This window comes from Protopterus annectens, chromosome 13.part0, assembly GCF_019279795.1.
Source record: "Protopterus annectens isolate FY-2018-M chromosome 13.part0, PAN1.0, whole genome shotgun sequence".
Taxonomy (NCBI): domain Eukaryota; kingdom Metazoa; phylum Chordata; order Ceratodontiformes; family Protopteridae; genus Protopterus; species Protopterus annectens.
Genome location: NC_056747.1, coordinates 946,468,049 through 946,482,844, shown reverse-complemented (window position 1 = coordinate 946,482,844; position 14,796 = coordinate 946,468,049). Strand labels below are relative to the sequence as shown.

At 41.0% G+C, this 14,796-nt stretch overlaps 1 protein-coding gene across 1 annotated transcript in view; it reads right to left on the bottom strand.

Moving 5' to 3' along the window:
• LOC122787807 (serine/threonine-protein kinase 17A-like) overlaps positions 1-14,796 on the bottom strand; it is a 72,193-nt gene that overhangs the window by 41,808 nt on the left and 15,589 nt on the right. Inside the window, exon 2 of the mRNA XM_044054710.1 lies at positions 454-666. Within this exon, the coding sequence (XP_043910645.1) occupies positions 454-666 (213 nt within the window). The remainder of the gene's footprint in view (positions 1-453; positions 667-14,796) is intronic.

Here is a 14,796-nt window from a genome sequence, read left to right as displayed (position 1 = left end):
AGAAGTTTTGGCATAGTATCATTGTTACTAGCAAACATAACCTGGCTCTTCAAAAACATCTGACATCTTGATGTCTGCATGACCTGACAGACAAGAATAGCCAACAACTGCACAGTGACATTCAAGAAGTTGGACAGAAAGAATGTAGAAGCATGGACAGCACTGCAGTGATAAGGGGTTTAACACCCTTCAAACACCTACAAGTTGGTAACCAAAGCCAAACAAAATGCTTTATTCCTACAGGAAATGTTGCTTCTAACAGGATTTAGAGCAGTGGATAAAACACAAAGATGTGCAGTCACCCAAGTACATTCAAAAGGATTTAAGCAGGCAAACAGTTTCTCACTGCAGCATTCATCAAAACAGCAGTGTTATTTAACACTGCCAGTGTACGTAGCATTACTGCCAGTGGTTACACCAGTTCAAACCTTAGCATCTCACAACATTACTTACTATTCTAGCACCAGGATTATCTCCCTGTTGGTTTCATATACTTCATGAAGGTCTACGATGTAAGGATTTGATTTAGCAGTTTCAAGGACAGCTATTTCATTCATTATATCAGTGCGACAGTCCTCTCCCTTCCTGCGTTTCTTCAGAAACTTGGCAGCGTACTCTTTCCCAGTACTCTTCTCTATACACTTCTTCACAACAGCAAATTTTCCTCTTAAAAACAAAGAGAATTTAGAAAAAAATTAAGTATATACAAAGTCTGCTTGAAACTGTATTATGAGCCAACTTTTGTTTTATGTGCAACTACAATCACATTACTGCTTACAACAATCTATACAGTTTACAACTTAACAGTGAATGCAGAAGGTCCATGCAATTTCAGCCAGAGGATGTCAGTGTGAAAACAAAAATAAAAGCATGAAAGATTTTTCAGCAGAAATTTAAAAATATGTGGCAAGAGAACTGAGAACAACAACATGGAAGAAATTTTGGTAACTGTATAAAGTATCAAGAGGGCAATTAGCACATTTCCCAAAATAGAAATATTATACATTTCAGTAAGCAGCTTAACAGAACACTACAACCACCTAACAGGAAGAGTTTTGCAAGGATTAAGAAATTACCAAAGCCAAGACCTATGGGGAAAGGCTTGAACAGCAACACTACTCACCCCAACAAATCCTCACTGGCACCTTCACTCACAACTGAAGCAAGTAACCCTAGTTTCATACCTACACCTGAATTCATAGGTAGGTACTAGGCTATTGGTCCTAGGGCCTATATGAGCCTAGCCAAAAAGGTACCCTGGCTTTTGCCACCCAAGAAAATTATTTTCCTGTGCCCCTGTCAGACAGAGCCACAGAGGTGATCCCCAGGGTGAATTTCCTATTTCCCATCCAATCAAGATTTTTCTTGGAGTGCCAGTGAGGAGCTTTGTTTGATATTGTTCCAGAGTATGGCAAGTCTCTGGGACAGGAATCTCTCCCACCAGCATGTTCCATTTATTGTGGTGACAAGGTTTAGGTCCCTAGAGAGTGTGTAGCTTGGAGGGATTGGGATTTCTTTAAGTGCAGCATGTCCAACAGCTCTGGGTTTGACATAGCTTTGTATATTAGGCAGAGATCACCTCCGAGTTGACAATATGCGGAGTAAAGCTGGAGTTTTTTGAGACGGTCTACGTAGGGCATCTGTTTGAGGCTGGTAATCCTCTTTGTGAGGTATTTCTGCGGCCTTTCCAGTTGTTGATGTCTTGTGAGGTACATACCAAAAGGGGCATTATACTGTACTCTATAATGGGAGAGGGGAACAATTACCTCTTTTTTTTTTCTAGGTGGGAAACCTTTTGTGATGAGGTGTGCCATATAGAAGGATTTCCTGACTACTGTGGCGATGTGATCAAAGGAGAGATTATTTGTCCACCTGTATCCCAAGATCACACTTTTGGTGTTAAGTAGACTACTGCCTATGTGGTAGCTCACGAGTACAGAGTTTTTACCAAAGGGGATGACGATGCACTTTTTGGCACTGAGCTTGAGGCCATTTGACACCAGGCATCCATCTCAGTGAGGCCCTTTTGTAGGATGTCCACACAGTTAGGAGTTTCGATTATGGCTCCTAGTTTGCAGTCATCTGCAAACTTCATTAGCCAAAGACTTTCTATGTTAGCCTGTACTTCAGAAAAGTAGATGCCAAACAGGAGAGGACCCAGGACTGAACCCTGTGGTACTCACTTGTCTGAAGTCAGATTTGGAGTCTGCTAGTTTCACAGTGTGGGTTCTGTCAGCGAGCAAGTTGGCAACCCATCTTGCGACAAAGGGATTTATACCTAGTTTAATGAGTTTATCTATAATTCCTGAGTGGGGGAATGGTGTCAAAAGCCTTGGCAAGATCTAGATAGGCTTCTTTGAAGCAGTCACCAAAGCCACAGATGAGGGTAAGGTGGTTCACACAGCCTATCAGGTTTAGGAGACATAATCTGCCTTTTGCAAACCTGAACTGGATGAGGTCCAGAGTTTGAAGATTACCAATGTCTTTCTTTACAAGTTCCAGGATGATACATTCAATGGCCTTGCAGACCAGGCTTGTTAGGCTGTGCAGCTGTGATTACAGGAATTGTGCATTCTCCAGTATAGAGATGGGCCCTTTAGGGAGTGAGAAGGGGGGTAAAGTTAGCACTGAACCTATCTGCCAAGATGTTAGCAATATCAGTTGGTTCTGTATATTTAATGGCATTGTGCTGCATATCTGAGTGTTGCCATTGAGATGGACATAGCTATAAAATGCTTTGTGGTGGTCTTTAGAATGAGTGGCGATTTTGTTTTCATAACTAGCTTTGGAGGATTTTAGGAGGGATCTCAGCTTCTTACTGACGCTGACCAGGGAGTTCCCTCCAATCATGGGATTGTACTCATTTTTGCAACAGTTTCTTCTGTTGTAGACCTCATTTGTTTATGGCAGGGGACACCAGATTGGCTTCCTTTTTTTTTTGTTGGAGGATAGCATCTTGGTTCTGTTAAGGATGTCATGATCCATGTACTCATGTAAGTGCTTACAGCAGTCGTACCTCGGTCGTGAAATTTGCCACTACAGTCTTAAAAAGTGTGAAGTTGGCTTTGGAGAAATTTTTTTACGGTAGTTCCCCAATGGGGGGTGGGGCAGGAAGTGGATGTCTAGGGTGATTAGCTTGGGGTCGGATCTGACCAACAATGAATTGACCTCTGGTGTGGAATACCGGTCACCCATGTTGGTAATTACCAGGTCTAGGATATTGCTGCCCCTGGTGGGGGTGTGGATAAGTTGATCCAAGGTGCTGAAATTTAAGAATTCCAGAAAACGTTGAGCAAAGAGTTAGTACAGGAGTAGTTTTCCCAGTTAATGGTGGGGTAGTAAAAATAAATAAATAAATAAAATCGCCCATTATCGGGGTGTTGGGTTGTACACCAATATTTTCCAGTGCTTCAAGAAATGGAGTGGGAAGCCTGGGGCATGGTGGGGGATCTGTAGCAAGTTACAATTTGGACTGCAGTCTTGCCCAGAGTTAGTTACACTTAGATAATCTTGGATGCATTATGCTGAACAACTAGCCTGGAGGTGGGGATATCCTTAATAAATATGGACATGTCTCCGCCTTTAGTGCTTCGGTCTAGGTTAGGTGACCGAAAGGTGTGGTATGAATTACAGCATGGCAGCGCAGGCGCTCTCTCTGGAGCCTTGAACCAGGTCTCTGTCACTACACAGATGTCGATGTTCTCCATTTTAAGGAGTGCCTCGAGTGAATGCATGAGGTTTAGACTTCTAGCATTGAGAGTAGCATTACCCTCAGATTTTGATTGCTTGTACCAGTTACGGTGGGGAATTTGTCATTTGAACCTTGCCTAAAAAGGCACTATAGGGGTGGCAAGAGCCTTAGCCAGTATCTGCAATCCCAAGGGGGACAGGTGCAGGCCATATCTGGCAAAGTATCGTGGTCTGTCGATCATGTCATCCCAGGCAGACAGATACTGGATCCCCTGAGAATGACACCAGAAAAACTGCTGAAGATTATCATTTTGTCCTTGTACTGTGGTATTATGGGTGATGGCAGGATGGTACTCTGGGCTAGGGTCATACCTGCCTGGGTTAGAAGATAGGAGAGCTCCTCCATGTCTCTTTTCATGTAGTCCAGGGAGGTATGTCTCAGGTCATTCACAACAACATGGACAATGACAGAGTCATATTTGTACTTGTTGTGAAGTGACCCGAGTGTATGCGTTATATGGCAGATCCTGGCACCAGACAGGCAGCGGACAGTAACTTTCTCCTAGTTTAGCCTGGTGAGTGGAACATCAGTGTGCCTGACTATAGAGTCACCTATGACTAGAGTGTTGGGTACGTGGTTATGCCTTATGGGCTGTGGTTGAGTGGCACACTGAGTTTGTGGGTTATGTGCCATTTGGGTTGTGTTAGGGGGTGGATGTTGCTTGCGTTTCTGCTTTGGATGTCTCTGTTGCTCGAGCAGATTTTTATTGACAGCGTCCATGAATGTAGGTGTGTGTTTTGTGTTGCTGTGTGTGTGTTTTGGAGGTGTAGGTTTTGAGGGACTATGTGACGAGTATGGTGTGGTACAAGTGTTTACCCTTCTCCTCTTGACTGTCTAGTCCAGTCTTGGGTGGAGACAGCATTGCTTCCAGTTTGGCTATATAAAAGTGCATCTCACACAGGTTGTAGTGTTGGGTGGTAGGAGGGGAGGGTTGTAAGTGTACATGAGGCAATTGCTACATTGCCCCAAGATAGATAGGAGAAATAGAAACATTAAGCCCCTTCACCCAAAGTGTGAACAGCTCTCCATTATCCACATAGGGGTGAATGCCTTTAGACATTATTGTGAGGCGGGTGATAAAATACGTAGGTGTGCTCTGTATACACATTTCCAACACATGGAGATAAAACACTTGTCTTGAGCAGCTTCTGAAAAGAATGTCAAATTTTCAAACAAAAAATTAAACATTTCAATAGCTGCCATCATTCCAGCAGGGCATGTGTGTGTGTCACCATGGTAAGAAAATGATTGCCAGGCTAGTAAGTTTAGTTAGGGATGACCTTCACCTCCATCTTCAGGTGTTAGGTGACATCATTTTGAATTTGGGCACCATCACAAAACCGGTTTCATAAAGATACTGAACTGGTCTCCAAGCATCTTCTTTCTTTGGCACTAAACATCCTTGAATAAAATCCCTTTCCCACTCTTTCCCCATGGAAAATTAGAAGGTGATGGGTACACAGATGTTTTGGGGTGATAAAGGGTTATAGATGCAAGAACAGCCTCCTCAAGGTGGGGTGGGGGGGAAGCTGGAGACTGCCTGGAACAAATGGGATCGTTATAAGTGGAGAACTGCAGCTTCTACATAATGAAATAACGGCTAGATCAGACAGTCAAGGAAGCCTTACTCACAGTCAGCTTTATGTATTGTTTCACCATACAAACAAGTCCTAATCAGAGTAATACTAAGCAAGCAGTTCTCTGCAATAGGAGCAGAGCTAGAAGTACAAGGTCTTGCTTTTGGCAGCTACGTCTGCATTATACCACTAAGTACTGCACAGTGCAAAGCCAAGACGTGTTTTGTAGAATTGGGAGGGCTGTTTTAATAAAAACCCATCAGAACTAAACCTTTTAGAAATAATGTCACACTACTGCTGTGGACAAATGGGGAGCCACAAAATGTGATGTAGCATTACTACACGAGAGACATGTCCTGAGGTGTGCAAAGACATGCATGCACAAACTAACCAATGATTTATTCACACCTTCAAATAATGCTTAGATTTTGCTTCTTCAAAATTACAACACAAAACTTAATGGGACATGCTCTTAGACCCTTTTTCTTTTGAGAGGTTGTCTTATCGATACAGAGGTCTCCCAGACATGCGCACACACACACCTCCATTATTCCAGAACTTCTCAGTACACGCAGTAACCAAATATGTACATGTAAAAGTATTTTGTTAGTGCAATGAAAGTGCTTGCATAATATAGTTTACAATCGGATTTCAAAGCAGACACTAAACAGCATCTCAAACAGAAACAAGATCACAATGAACAGCAGTGAGGGTGCCATTCTTTGCAGTCCAACAAACAAGACTGCTGCTGAAAAATCAAAAGGGGGAGAAAGTGAGTGTGTTGGGGAGTGAAAAACATCCGCTACCGCAGACTCTGCAGACTCTACTTCAGTCAAAATTCAAAAGCAGATAGCCAAAAATTTGCCCAAGCACAGCACACCTAGACAACGAAATTTGTACACTGGTAGAACTGGGGTCAATGGAGAGCTGCTCCACCCAAGGTCTCTGCCTGAAATACCACTTTATTTCTGCAGAGGGGACTGTCATGCACCAAGGAGCAAGAACAACCTACCAAATCACAATACTTCTACTGAAGTGGCAGGTATCAGATGCTCCAGCAAATAGAGATGCCAGTCACTACACCACCACCTGGAAAGGCCAACTGTTGTTATAAAGACCCCAGGCAGCAGCTACACCGAAAGGTAATCAGACACAAATAGGATTACCAGGGAGCTGGTCTGCAGCAATAGTAATAAATATTATGGTTATCAACAGTACCAGTTTGTTAACCAGGTAGATCTATTGGACACTTTCCCTTTTCAGGGGTAACCCTGGAACAATGTCTGGTTAAGGTCACTTAACTCCAGGTCACACAGTAGGCAAAACGAAGGCTGTGGGAATGAAACCCTGTACCATAAACTACAGCTTACAGCTTCAACCCTCTGCTCCAGCTGCTAGATGTAGTCTCTACTTTAGACAAACAGGGACCATGTCCAGGCTGGGAAAAGTAAACGCCTGGACCACTTTAAGAAAAGAAGATGATTATTTCATCACAGTAATTGACAAGAAGAGAGGGCAGGTTGTTCCCCAAAACATCTTCTTATATAACATTGCATACATATGGGAATTATGCACAGTTTCCATGTAGCAATTTTCACCAACATGGTCAACCATCCCATCCAGCCTCTTTTCAAGCTTTTAAAGTAAAAATGAGAAACACTGCAACGTGACGGGAAAGGTGGCCACAGTCAAGAAAAGCCCCATTTGCAAAGCAGAATTACATGTATGCCATTCACAGATCATTTTACAATTTCTATCTAAAGCTTTTAAGACAGCATGACCAAAGCTTGAACTGCAGTGGAGAGAGAGAGTTCCTCTGCACACATTCTGTTAATTCAGAAATAAAGATACCCTTACCAAAAGTACACTATTCCTGAATACTAAAAAACAGAAGCAATTCCCTCCTATGGTCTAGTCATGTGCTTTCATGTGACTGACTGCAGGCCACAAAAACAACCAACTATACCAGTTACACAGGTACAGAGTCAGACAGAGGGACCCGCAGGAGACTTTACAGAAGATGCCTATGATATGCCTCCACTCCAGATATAGTTATGTGCCTTCTCCACCATCATTAGTGTTACATGATCGAAACCAATATCCCATCCTACTTCTGGGGAGAGGGAAAAAAAATAAGCAGAGTGCCAAGACAACTTTTCAACTTTTGAAAGTCAGTGAAGTTGGAATTCACAGCGCCACCATTTTTCTTGCATTGTCAAAAGTGCTTTCTAGTAGTTAGTGGGAAGCTATCTTTTTTTTTTTTTTTTTGAATATACAAAGGACTTGTGTGCTATACCACACAGCATTCAAGATAAGGTTTATAGATGCAACACTGGTTGTGAAAAAAAGTTGCTCCTTCAAAAGATATGAAATATTATAGAATTTTTGTTTTATTTGCTTGCCTTTGTTGACCAGAAGAGTCCATCTGGGCAAAACCCATTTTCAGCACAGCCCCAAAGAGAAAAGATCCACATTTAAAATTACACATGATTACTGGGTGAAAACATAAGTAAGCTTATATGATTTTTAAATATTTCTTATATGAACATAACATTTTGACAAACGAGAGAAATTAAATTGTTACTGTATATTTCTCTATTCAATAATGTATCGATAGCATGATGGCTGCAGGGAAAAAGATGAAACTTGGGTGATTTTGTTTAGAGACAAAGGAAAATGTAGCTTAAGATAAGAAATATGAGAGTAGTAGTTATGAACCGCTAATTAAATATACCAACTCCAAGATCGCACTGCACTGAGGAAAAGGGTAAACTACGAATAGACAATGAATATTCATAACACCATCACTATGAATATTACTTGACTAAGATGTCAGTGATTGTTGGATGGTGGGTGAGGTTTTAGTGGGATGTGCTACTGCGCATCCTGCGAAATACTACACTAATACAAAGCCATGGGGTGTGAGGGGAGGAGGAGTTTAGGAAATAAGAGCAGTACGAGGAGGAGCGATACGCTACAAAAAAGAATGGGAAGCAAAGTGACTGTAAGTGTGTGAGAAAAGTACTTGAAAGCTAGCCAGGTGAGCAGGAAGAACAAAGAAGTCATCTGTTTTGACTGTGTGGGGATTTCATTCCAAAGTTTAGTAGAGACTCTCTTCAGCAGTGTTGGATGTCTTACCGATACACAGCACAAGTTTAATGCTACCAGACAGGTACAGCCACCCCAGTAAATGCCCATGAACCTCAGTACAAACTGCTTTCAAAACCTGCTCTGGACACTGCCTACTTGGCTACAAACTGCATGGTGCCAGGCCTTTGTAATTTCATTTAAATCAGTGCAAGAAAACTTGACTCACTAAGCACCCATGAGAAGTTAATCCTACAAAGATTAACCTGTACTTAACAGATCGGAAGAAAAAAAAACACCCAATTAATTCTTTTGAGTGGTAGGACATACTGGGGGGGGGGGTGTTACTGTAGAGGCTCTAATGGACGTCCCGATACTCAAATCTCTAAACATCCAAGGGCAAAGTCTTCCACAAATGGGCTTTACGAACCATGAAGCAGTATATTTAAATGGAATGTCAATCTGTCTATAATAGTAATTAGTAGACCTGTGAATTCTGCCACTTAGCTCATCTAATAGTAGAATCTGATTAGAGAGAACCATACATTCCATTAGCTGCTTATACCCATTGAAATTCCAAGGAAAACCACGGAATTGCAAAATTAAAGATATTAAGTCATTCACAATTTACAACTGCTAGTTGTCAGATATCACTCCAGCTTTGCTAGTTATTTAATAGTTACAATGGGTGCCTCCATAAAAAATAAAGAAAACTACTTTAGACCAAAAATGTCAGCACTCTTTTGCCGTGTGTACATGGATTCACTTCGGAATCTTGAATTTCCGAAACATCGAATTTTATATGATCGAGACCATATGATCGATGTTTCGTAATCTCGAGATCCCAAAATAAACCCAACAAACACCACAACTTTGTTTCTGTGGGGGCCCCCCCCCTATACTCCCCACACACCCACTACTTAAATATACCAACTCAGAGATCGCACTAAGAGGAAAAGGGAAATCTCCCATTCCGCGCTGTATGCAGATCTCCATTCAGAATTTCAGAGTTCTAAAACTTCGATCATATGGTCTTGACTATATGAATTGAGGTTTTAGGATTTTGAGATTCCAAAGAGAACCTGTGTACACACACACACACACACACACACACACACACACACACACACACACGTGTGTTTTGAACACAATTAACTTGCTTTGATGTTTGATAAAAGGACCTTTCCTACATCATAAGTACATATAAACATCTTTATTAATCTAATTAAAGCTACAAGGACCAATAATGCACACTGTTTCATTGAAAGCATCTAGCATGGATAAATACAAAAAATAAACCCTTGCTTCAAGTGAAACTGAAAAGATGAAAAAATGTGCTGTCAAAGCTACATAACTCAATAATGCAGCCAGAGAGAGAGAGAGAGAGAATTACTTACTAGCTTTAAGCAAGATACATATCACTGAACAGTTCAGGTGACTTCATGAACTCCCCAAGCTAAAAACAATGAAATTAAGTTACATGACAAGTTGCCAGCCAATTACACCAAATGCATATCTACCAGTGTACACAAAACATTTGTACACTATGCGCATGTTAAAAGCATGACAAAAGGAGGGTGCCATCATTTAACATTACATAAAAAAAAGCATTCTGAAAGTGTTCTGTAAACCTATGATCTGCAGCCCTGACTACAATCAGCAGTATGCAAATAACACAAAGTAAAATCACAACCATCCCTGAAATGGTACAACCTAACCAGAACACTTTTTGGTTAAGTGCTTCAGGCAAGAAACACCCTCACCCTGATAGCTGAAGTGGAGATGTAGTGCTCATAGAACTGCCCAAAAGGGCATCACCCCCTAAGCATCTAAATTATCTGTTTTTAAGGTCAGTGCCAAATATGACCAAGATGACAGGTAGGTGCTACTCACAGTAAACCAAGTTCAAGAGGAAAAAGTAACACACACACACACACACACACACATACACACACACACATATATATATATATATATATATATATATACATACATATACACATACATACACACAATATATACACACAATATTGTATGTGTATAATTATATATATATATATATATATATATATATATATATATATATATATATATATATAAAAACACATGCACACATTACAGAATACATATTTTTTTTTAAACCACAAAATAATATGGACCCATTATATGTGGGATACATTTCCCATATTTTACGTGTCCTTGTAGCTACCTCTTTCTCCATATTGCTGTCCTTTTCCATCCTGTACCAAATTTAACCCCCTGCTGTACTTTTCAGAGTATGCAATAAGTCCCATTTCTGGTCAAATGGACTACTGATGTGATACAGACATTAGTCACAAATGTCACACCATCATGTCTCACAATCACGGTAAGCTAAAGGGAAGTGCAACCATAATGGGACAACTTCCTTGAACATGTAGCATTCTCAGAACAAGCAAGTACGACATTTCTCTGAATTGACCATCACCACATGACAGCTGAACAATCTATATTGCTATGGCCAAAACAGCAGAAAAAGAATAAGATTCATAAGGTGCAGAGTCTAAAAGCTACTAAAACCAGTTTGTCACAGCTCCTACAGTACAGATATACAGTGATCCAGTGTGGGACAAACATCTAAATCGGACATAAGCCCACACAGGCTAATGGTTTAATTCTGTATCGATTTCAATTTTTAGAAAGGAACTTCATATACACAACTACCTTACACACTGAATTTTAATACAATGCATGATGAATATATACTCCTATGAGAGCATTCAATGCTAGTAAACAAATGAATAAACATTGGGTTTATGAGCATGGCATGGGACTTTTTCTAAAAACAGCAGAAAATAACTGGGTTGGGACTATTAGTTGAATCTCTACAGACACTTAACCCAGTATGACTTTAAACAAGCCATTCCATCACCTTCAAATGCAGCTACTATAATCTAGAAACTACAAAAAAATTTCCCAAATCCTCACTAATACCAGTGCTTATCAAAGTGAATGGGCAGGACAGTACAAGAACAATGCATACCTTGCCGTGGCCTTACTTGCACAAAAGTCTGTTAACCAGGTAAAACTAGTCTAACATCCCTTGCCCATTTCTGAGCACAAAGGAATACAGTGGGACTCAAGCCCACATTTTTGTACTGCAACTCACAACATTCAACTATACAAAAAATTAAACTGTAAAGTGTTAACGCTGCAGATCAGATGAGTAAATGGGAGTCGTCTGTACAATTCAAATTAATAGCCTTCTTCCATCTCAAATTGAAGTAGTTTAACTTAGGCAAGACTTGAAGCAGTGCTTGTCACATTAGTATGCAAAGTGAATAAAACGACTTGCACAAGGCTGCAAAGCTGCCCATACTTGGCACTGTCACAGTCATTTATAAGCTATTCTGCTTCAAGTGGACATGACTTCAAGGAACCACTAAAAGCAGGTGATGCAATACTCGGGAAGTGACTGCATTAGGTATGAAGCTTTCAGCCACCAAGGCTTTGCTAATCTTATTAAAATTAAACCGCTTATGCAATGTTCTATTCGCAAATTGACACCTGCCATTGCCATTGTTGACTGTCAAGTATGATCTCCAGCTGTCGGTCTTAGGATGAGCAAAAGCTGCTTTAACTGTCAGCCTGCTGTCTAGGGTCATCAAAGTCAGCAGAAAAGCAGACTACAAGTGTGGATGAAGACTGCTTAGGCCACCCAGCCTGCTGAGATGAGTCACTCCTCTGCTGAACTGACCCCTCAAGTGTTCCACACTGTACCAAAACAGCACATGCTTGAAATGCAGCAACTGAGCCTTACACAGATTAGCACTGCAAAAAACTCCCATTCCTTTCACTGAAAATGAACTAACCCCTAACCTCAAGTTCTATTCAGCTCTCTCTTTTGTTGCTTCAAACTTTGTACAAATGTATCCATCCTGCACCCCATTTACCATCAACGAAGCAGCATGAAAGGAATACATTTATGAGGCAGGCTCCCCTTCCCAACCACACAATAGGCCTCTACAAGGGACATATCTGAAAACATGAAAAGCCAGCATCACATCCCCATACTAGGGTGTGGTACTCGTACTATTTAATGTTTCAGAAATATGCTTACTTAACAGCACTGACTAGGTCATGGAAAAAAACAGATCTTGGATAGAAAAATTCCTTCACCAGCAGTAGTACCCTCCCAAAACAGTTATTTGTCCACACAGTGGAGATGGATGCCCAGTCAACTTCTTAATGACCTGACCACAATGTGGCCTGCGTTCCCCTAGATTACGTGCAATATTACTACTACTACCACCATCAGGTAAAAACAAGGCTAGTGTGGGGGGAAGGGGAGACAACACAGTACAATAGTGTAAAGTTTGCAGAGGGACTGGGAATATGTAATATAACAGGAATAAAGTTAAACAGTTACATTAAAAACACTAGCAATACAGCAACATAATTTTTTTTGAGTAATACTGTTATCACTAGGTTGCTACACAGTGCCCTTTCATGGAGGAACAGATACAAACTATTAGTATCCCCCCTCCCCACGTGCACACACACTATATCAGATATATGCAAATGTAGCAGGGATGCATCAAAACCTGCTCTGCTCTTGCATCAATATTCATGCTGTGAGAGACTACCTGCCCTGATAATGGGCATCAGATTCCCCCTAGATAATGGGCATCAGATTCCCCCTAAAAAACAAAAGTCAACTTGATTTTCAATTAAAAGCATACACTTACAAGCCAAATTTCCTGGCCGGAAATAACCAACCATCTGAAGTGGGCACAAACCACTTCCTTCCTCTTTCTATAAATTAGCAACAGTGATTTGTAGATTTACCCATCCAGAATGCAAAAATGTAAACTATTTTTCTGCATGCTTTGAAATCTGGATACTTCTGTTTTAAAATGGACGACTGTACACACGAAAGGCTTATATTACAAAATCCTGAATCCCAATCAGTCCCATCACACCAAGTTCAAAAGCTGTCAGTTACGACACACTGGCCTCGGGCAAATCACCTTTTGTATGGTAAGCAAACAATTCTCAACAGCACTTAACGTCATACAGAGAAGCAACCAGAAACAAACTTTGTCAAAGATGGACTGGTATTCAAAACATATTTCATTCAACATTTGAAATAAGAACCCCAACTCTATTTTTTCTTCTTAGTACAGTTCACACTTTAAAATTTAAAACACTAAACTTTTCCTGACCTGCACAAGTTGAAAAACACAGCCCTCAGTAGTAATGCAGGTATTAAGCATTTTTCCTTTTTATGCTCTCAAAACAAGAGGAGATTACCAAGAAGGCAAAAATCAAGTTCGATTAGGACTCCTGAAAATAACAGGGATACCCTTGCTGCACAGGATATGCAAAGCCATGCATCTTAGCAATACTGTGATATAATCCAAGCATGAACTACATGATGCTAAAATCACAATGACCAACATGTACAGCTGAGGAACTTTGGGCTGGCACCATACCAACCTGCAGTAGCGCACAGTGCAGGCATCTACAATCTGCAAAGTACCAGACAGACACAGATGTACCCCAACCGCCACCTTAGCAAGGTAAACAGTATAGCAGAGCCATTGTGGTCTGTAAAGCTCTGCTTCCTGCTTAGCTATCGGGGAACATTGGGTGCCACCTCACTACTCAGCCATAATCTTGCACAGTACGGGGAGTCATAATATGCAGAGAGCCTCTGCAGAGCAGTGCACTAATGTGGGCATGGGCCTAATTTGTATAGACCATGCCAACAAACGGCCACATCTGCATATGGCTTGGCAATCTGTTGCTGTTCAGATGCAAGTTACTGAACAGAAACACGCTCTTGTAGCACTTTGCTCCTGTGTACTATGCAGGGCTACAAAAGGTGGCCTTGCACAGGATGCAAAGCGTTTAAGCACACCCCTCCAGGTGCCAAATTTTGCAATGTAAACTACTATAGTAATTGTATACAGTAGGGTTGCACAATGTACAACCTACACCAAGGCACCGTCTGTATGGTCACAGCTATTCCACATGCAAGAATCCTAGCACACAGTGTAAGCTGTTACTACTAGCAGAGTAAGCAAGAATGAACTAAGCAGCTAAAAAATTATTTAGCAAGTCCTGATCATTACACAATTCTGCTTACTAGTGTCTCTTTGGGCTTTGTATTTTGTAAGGCAATTCATTCACAAACCCCCCCCCCTTTTTACACATGGGGTCATGTCAATGCACAGAGTTCTACCAGATTATAGGTCCTCATTGGACAGACAAATGCCTATTATACAATGACTGGCCATTAACAAATAAAAAACCAGTACACTGATTGGTCAGCCCAACCAGCGTGCCTATGGGTAAAGAGCATATGCTAATGGAAAAAAAGCCCAGTCACCCGGACTT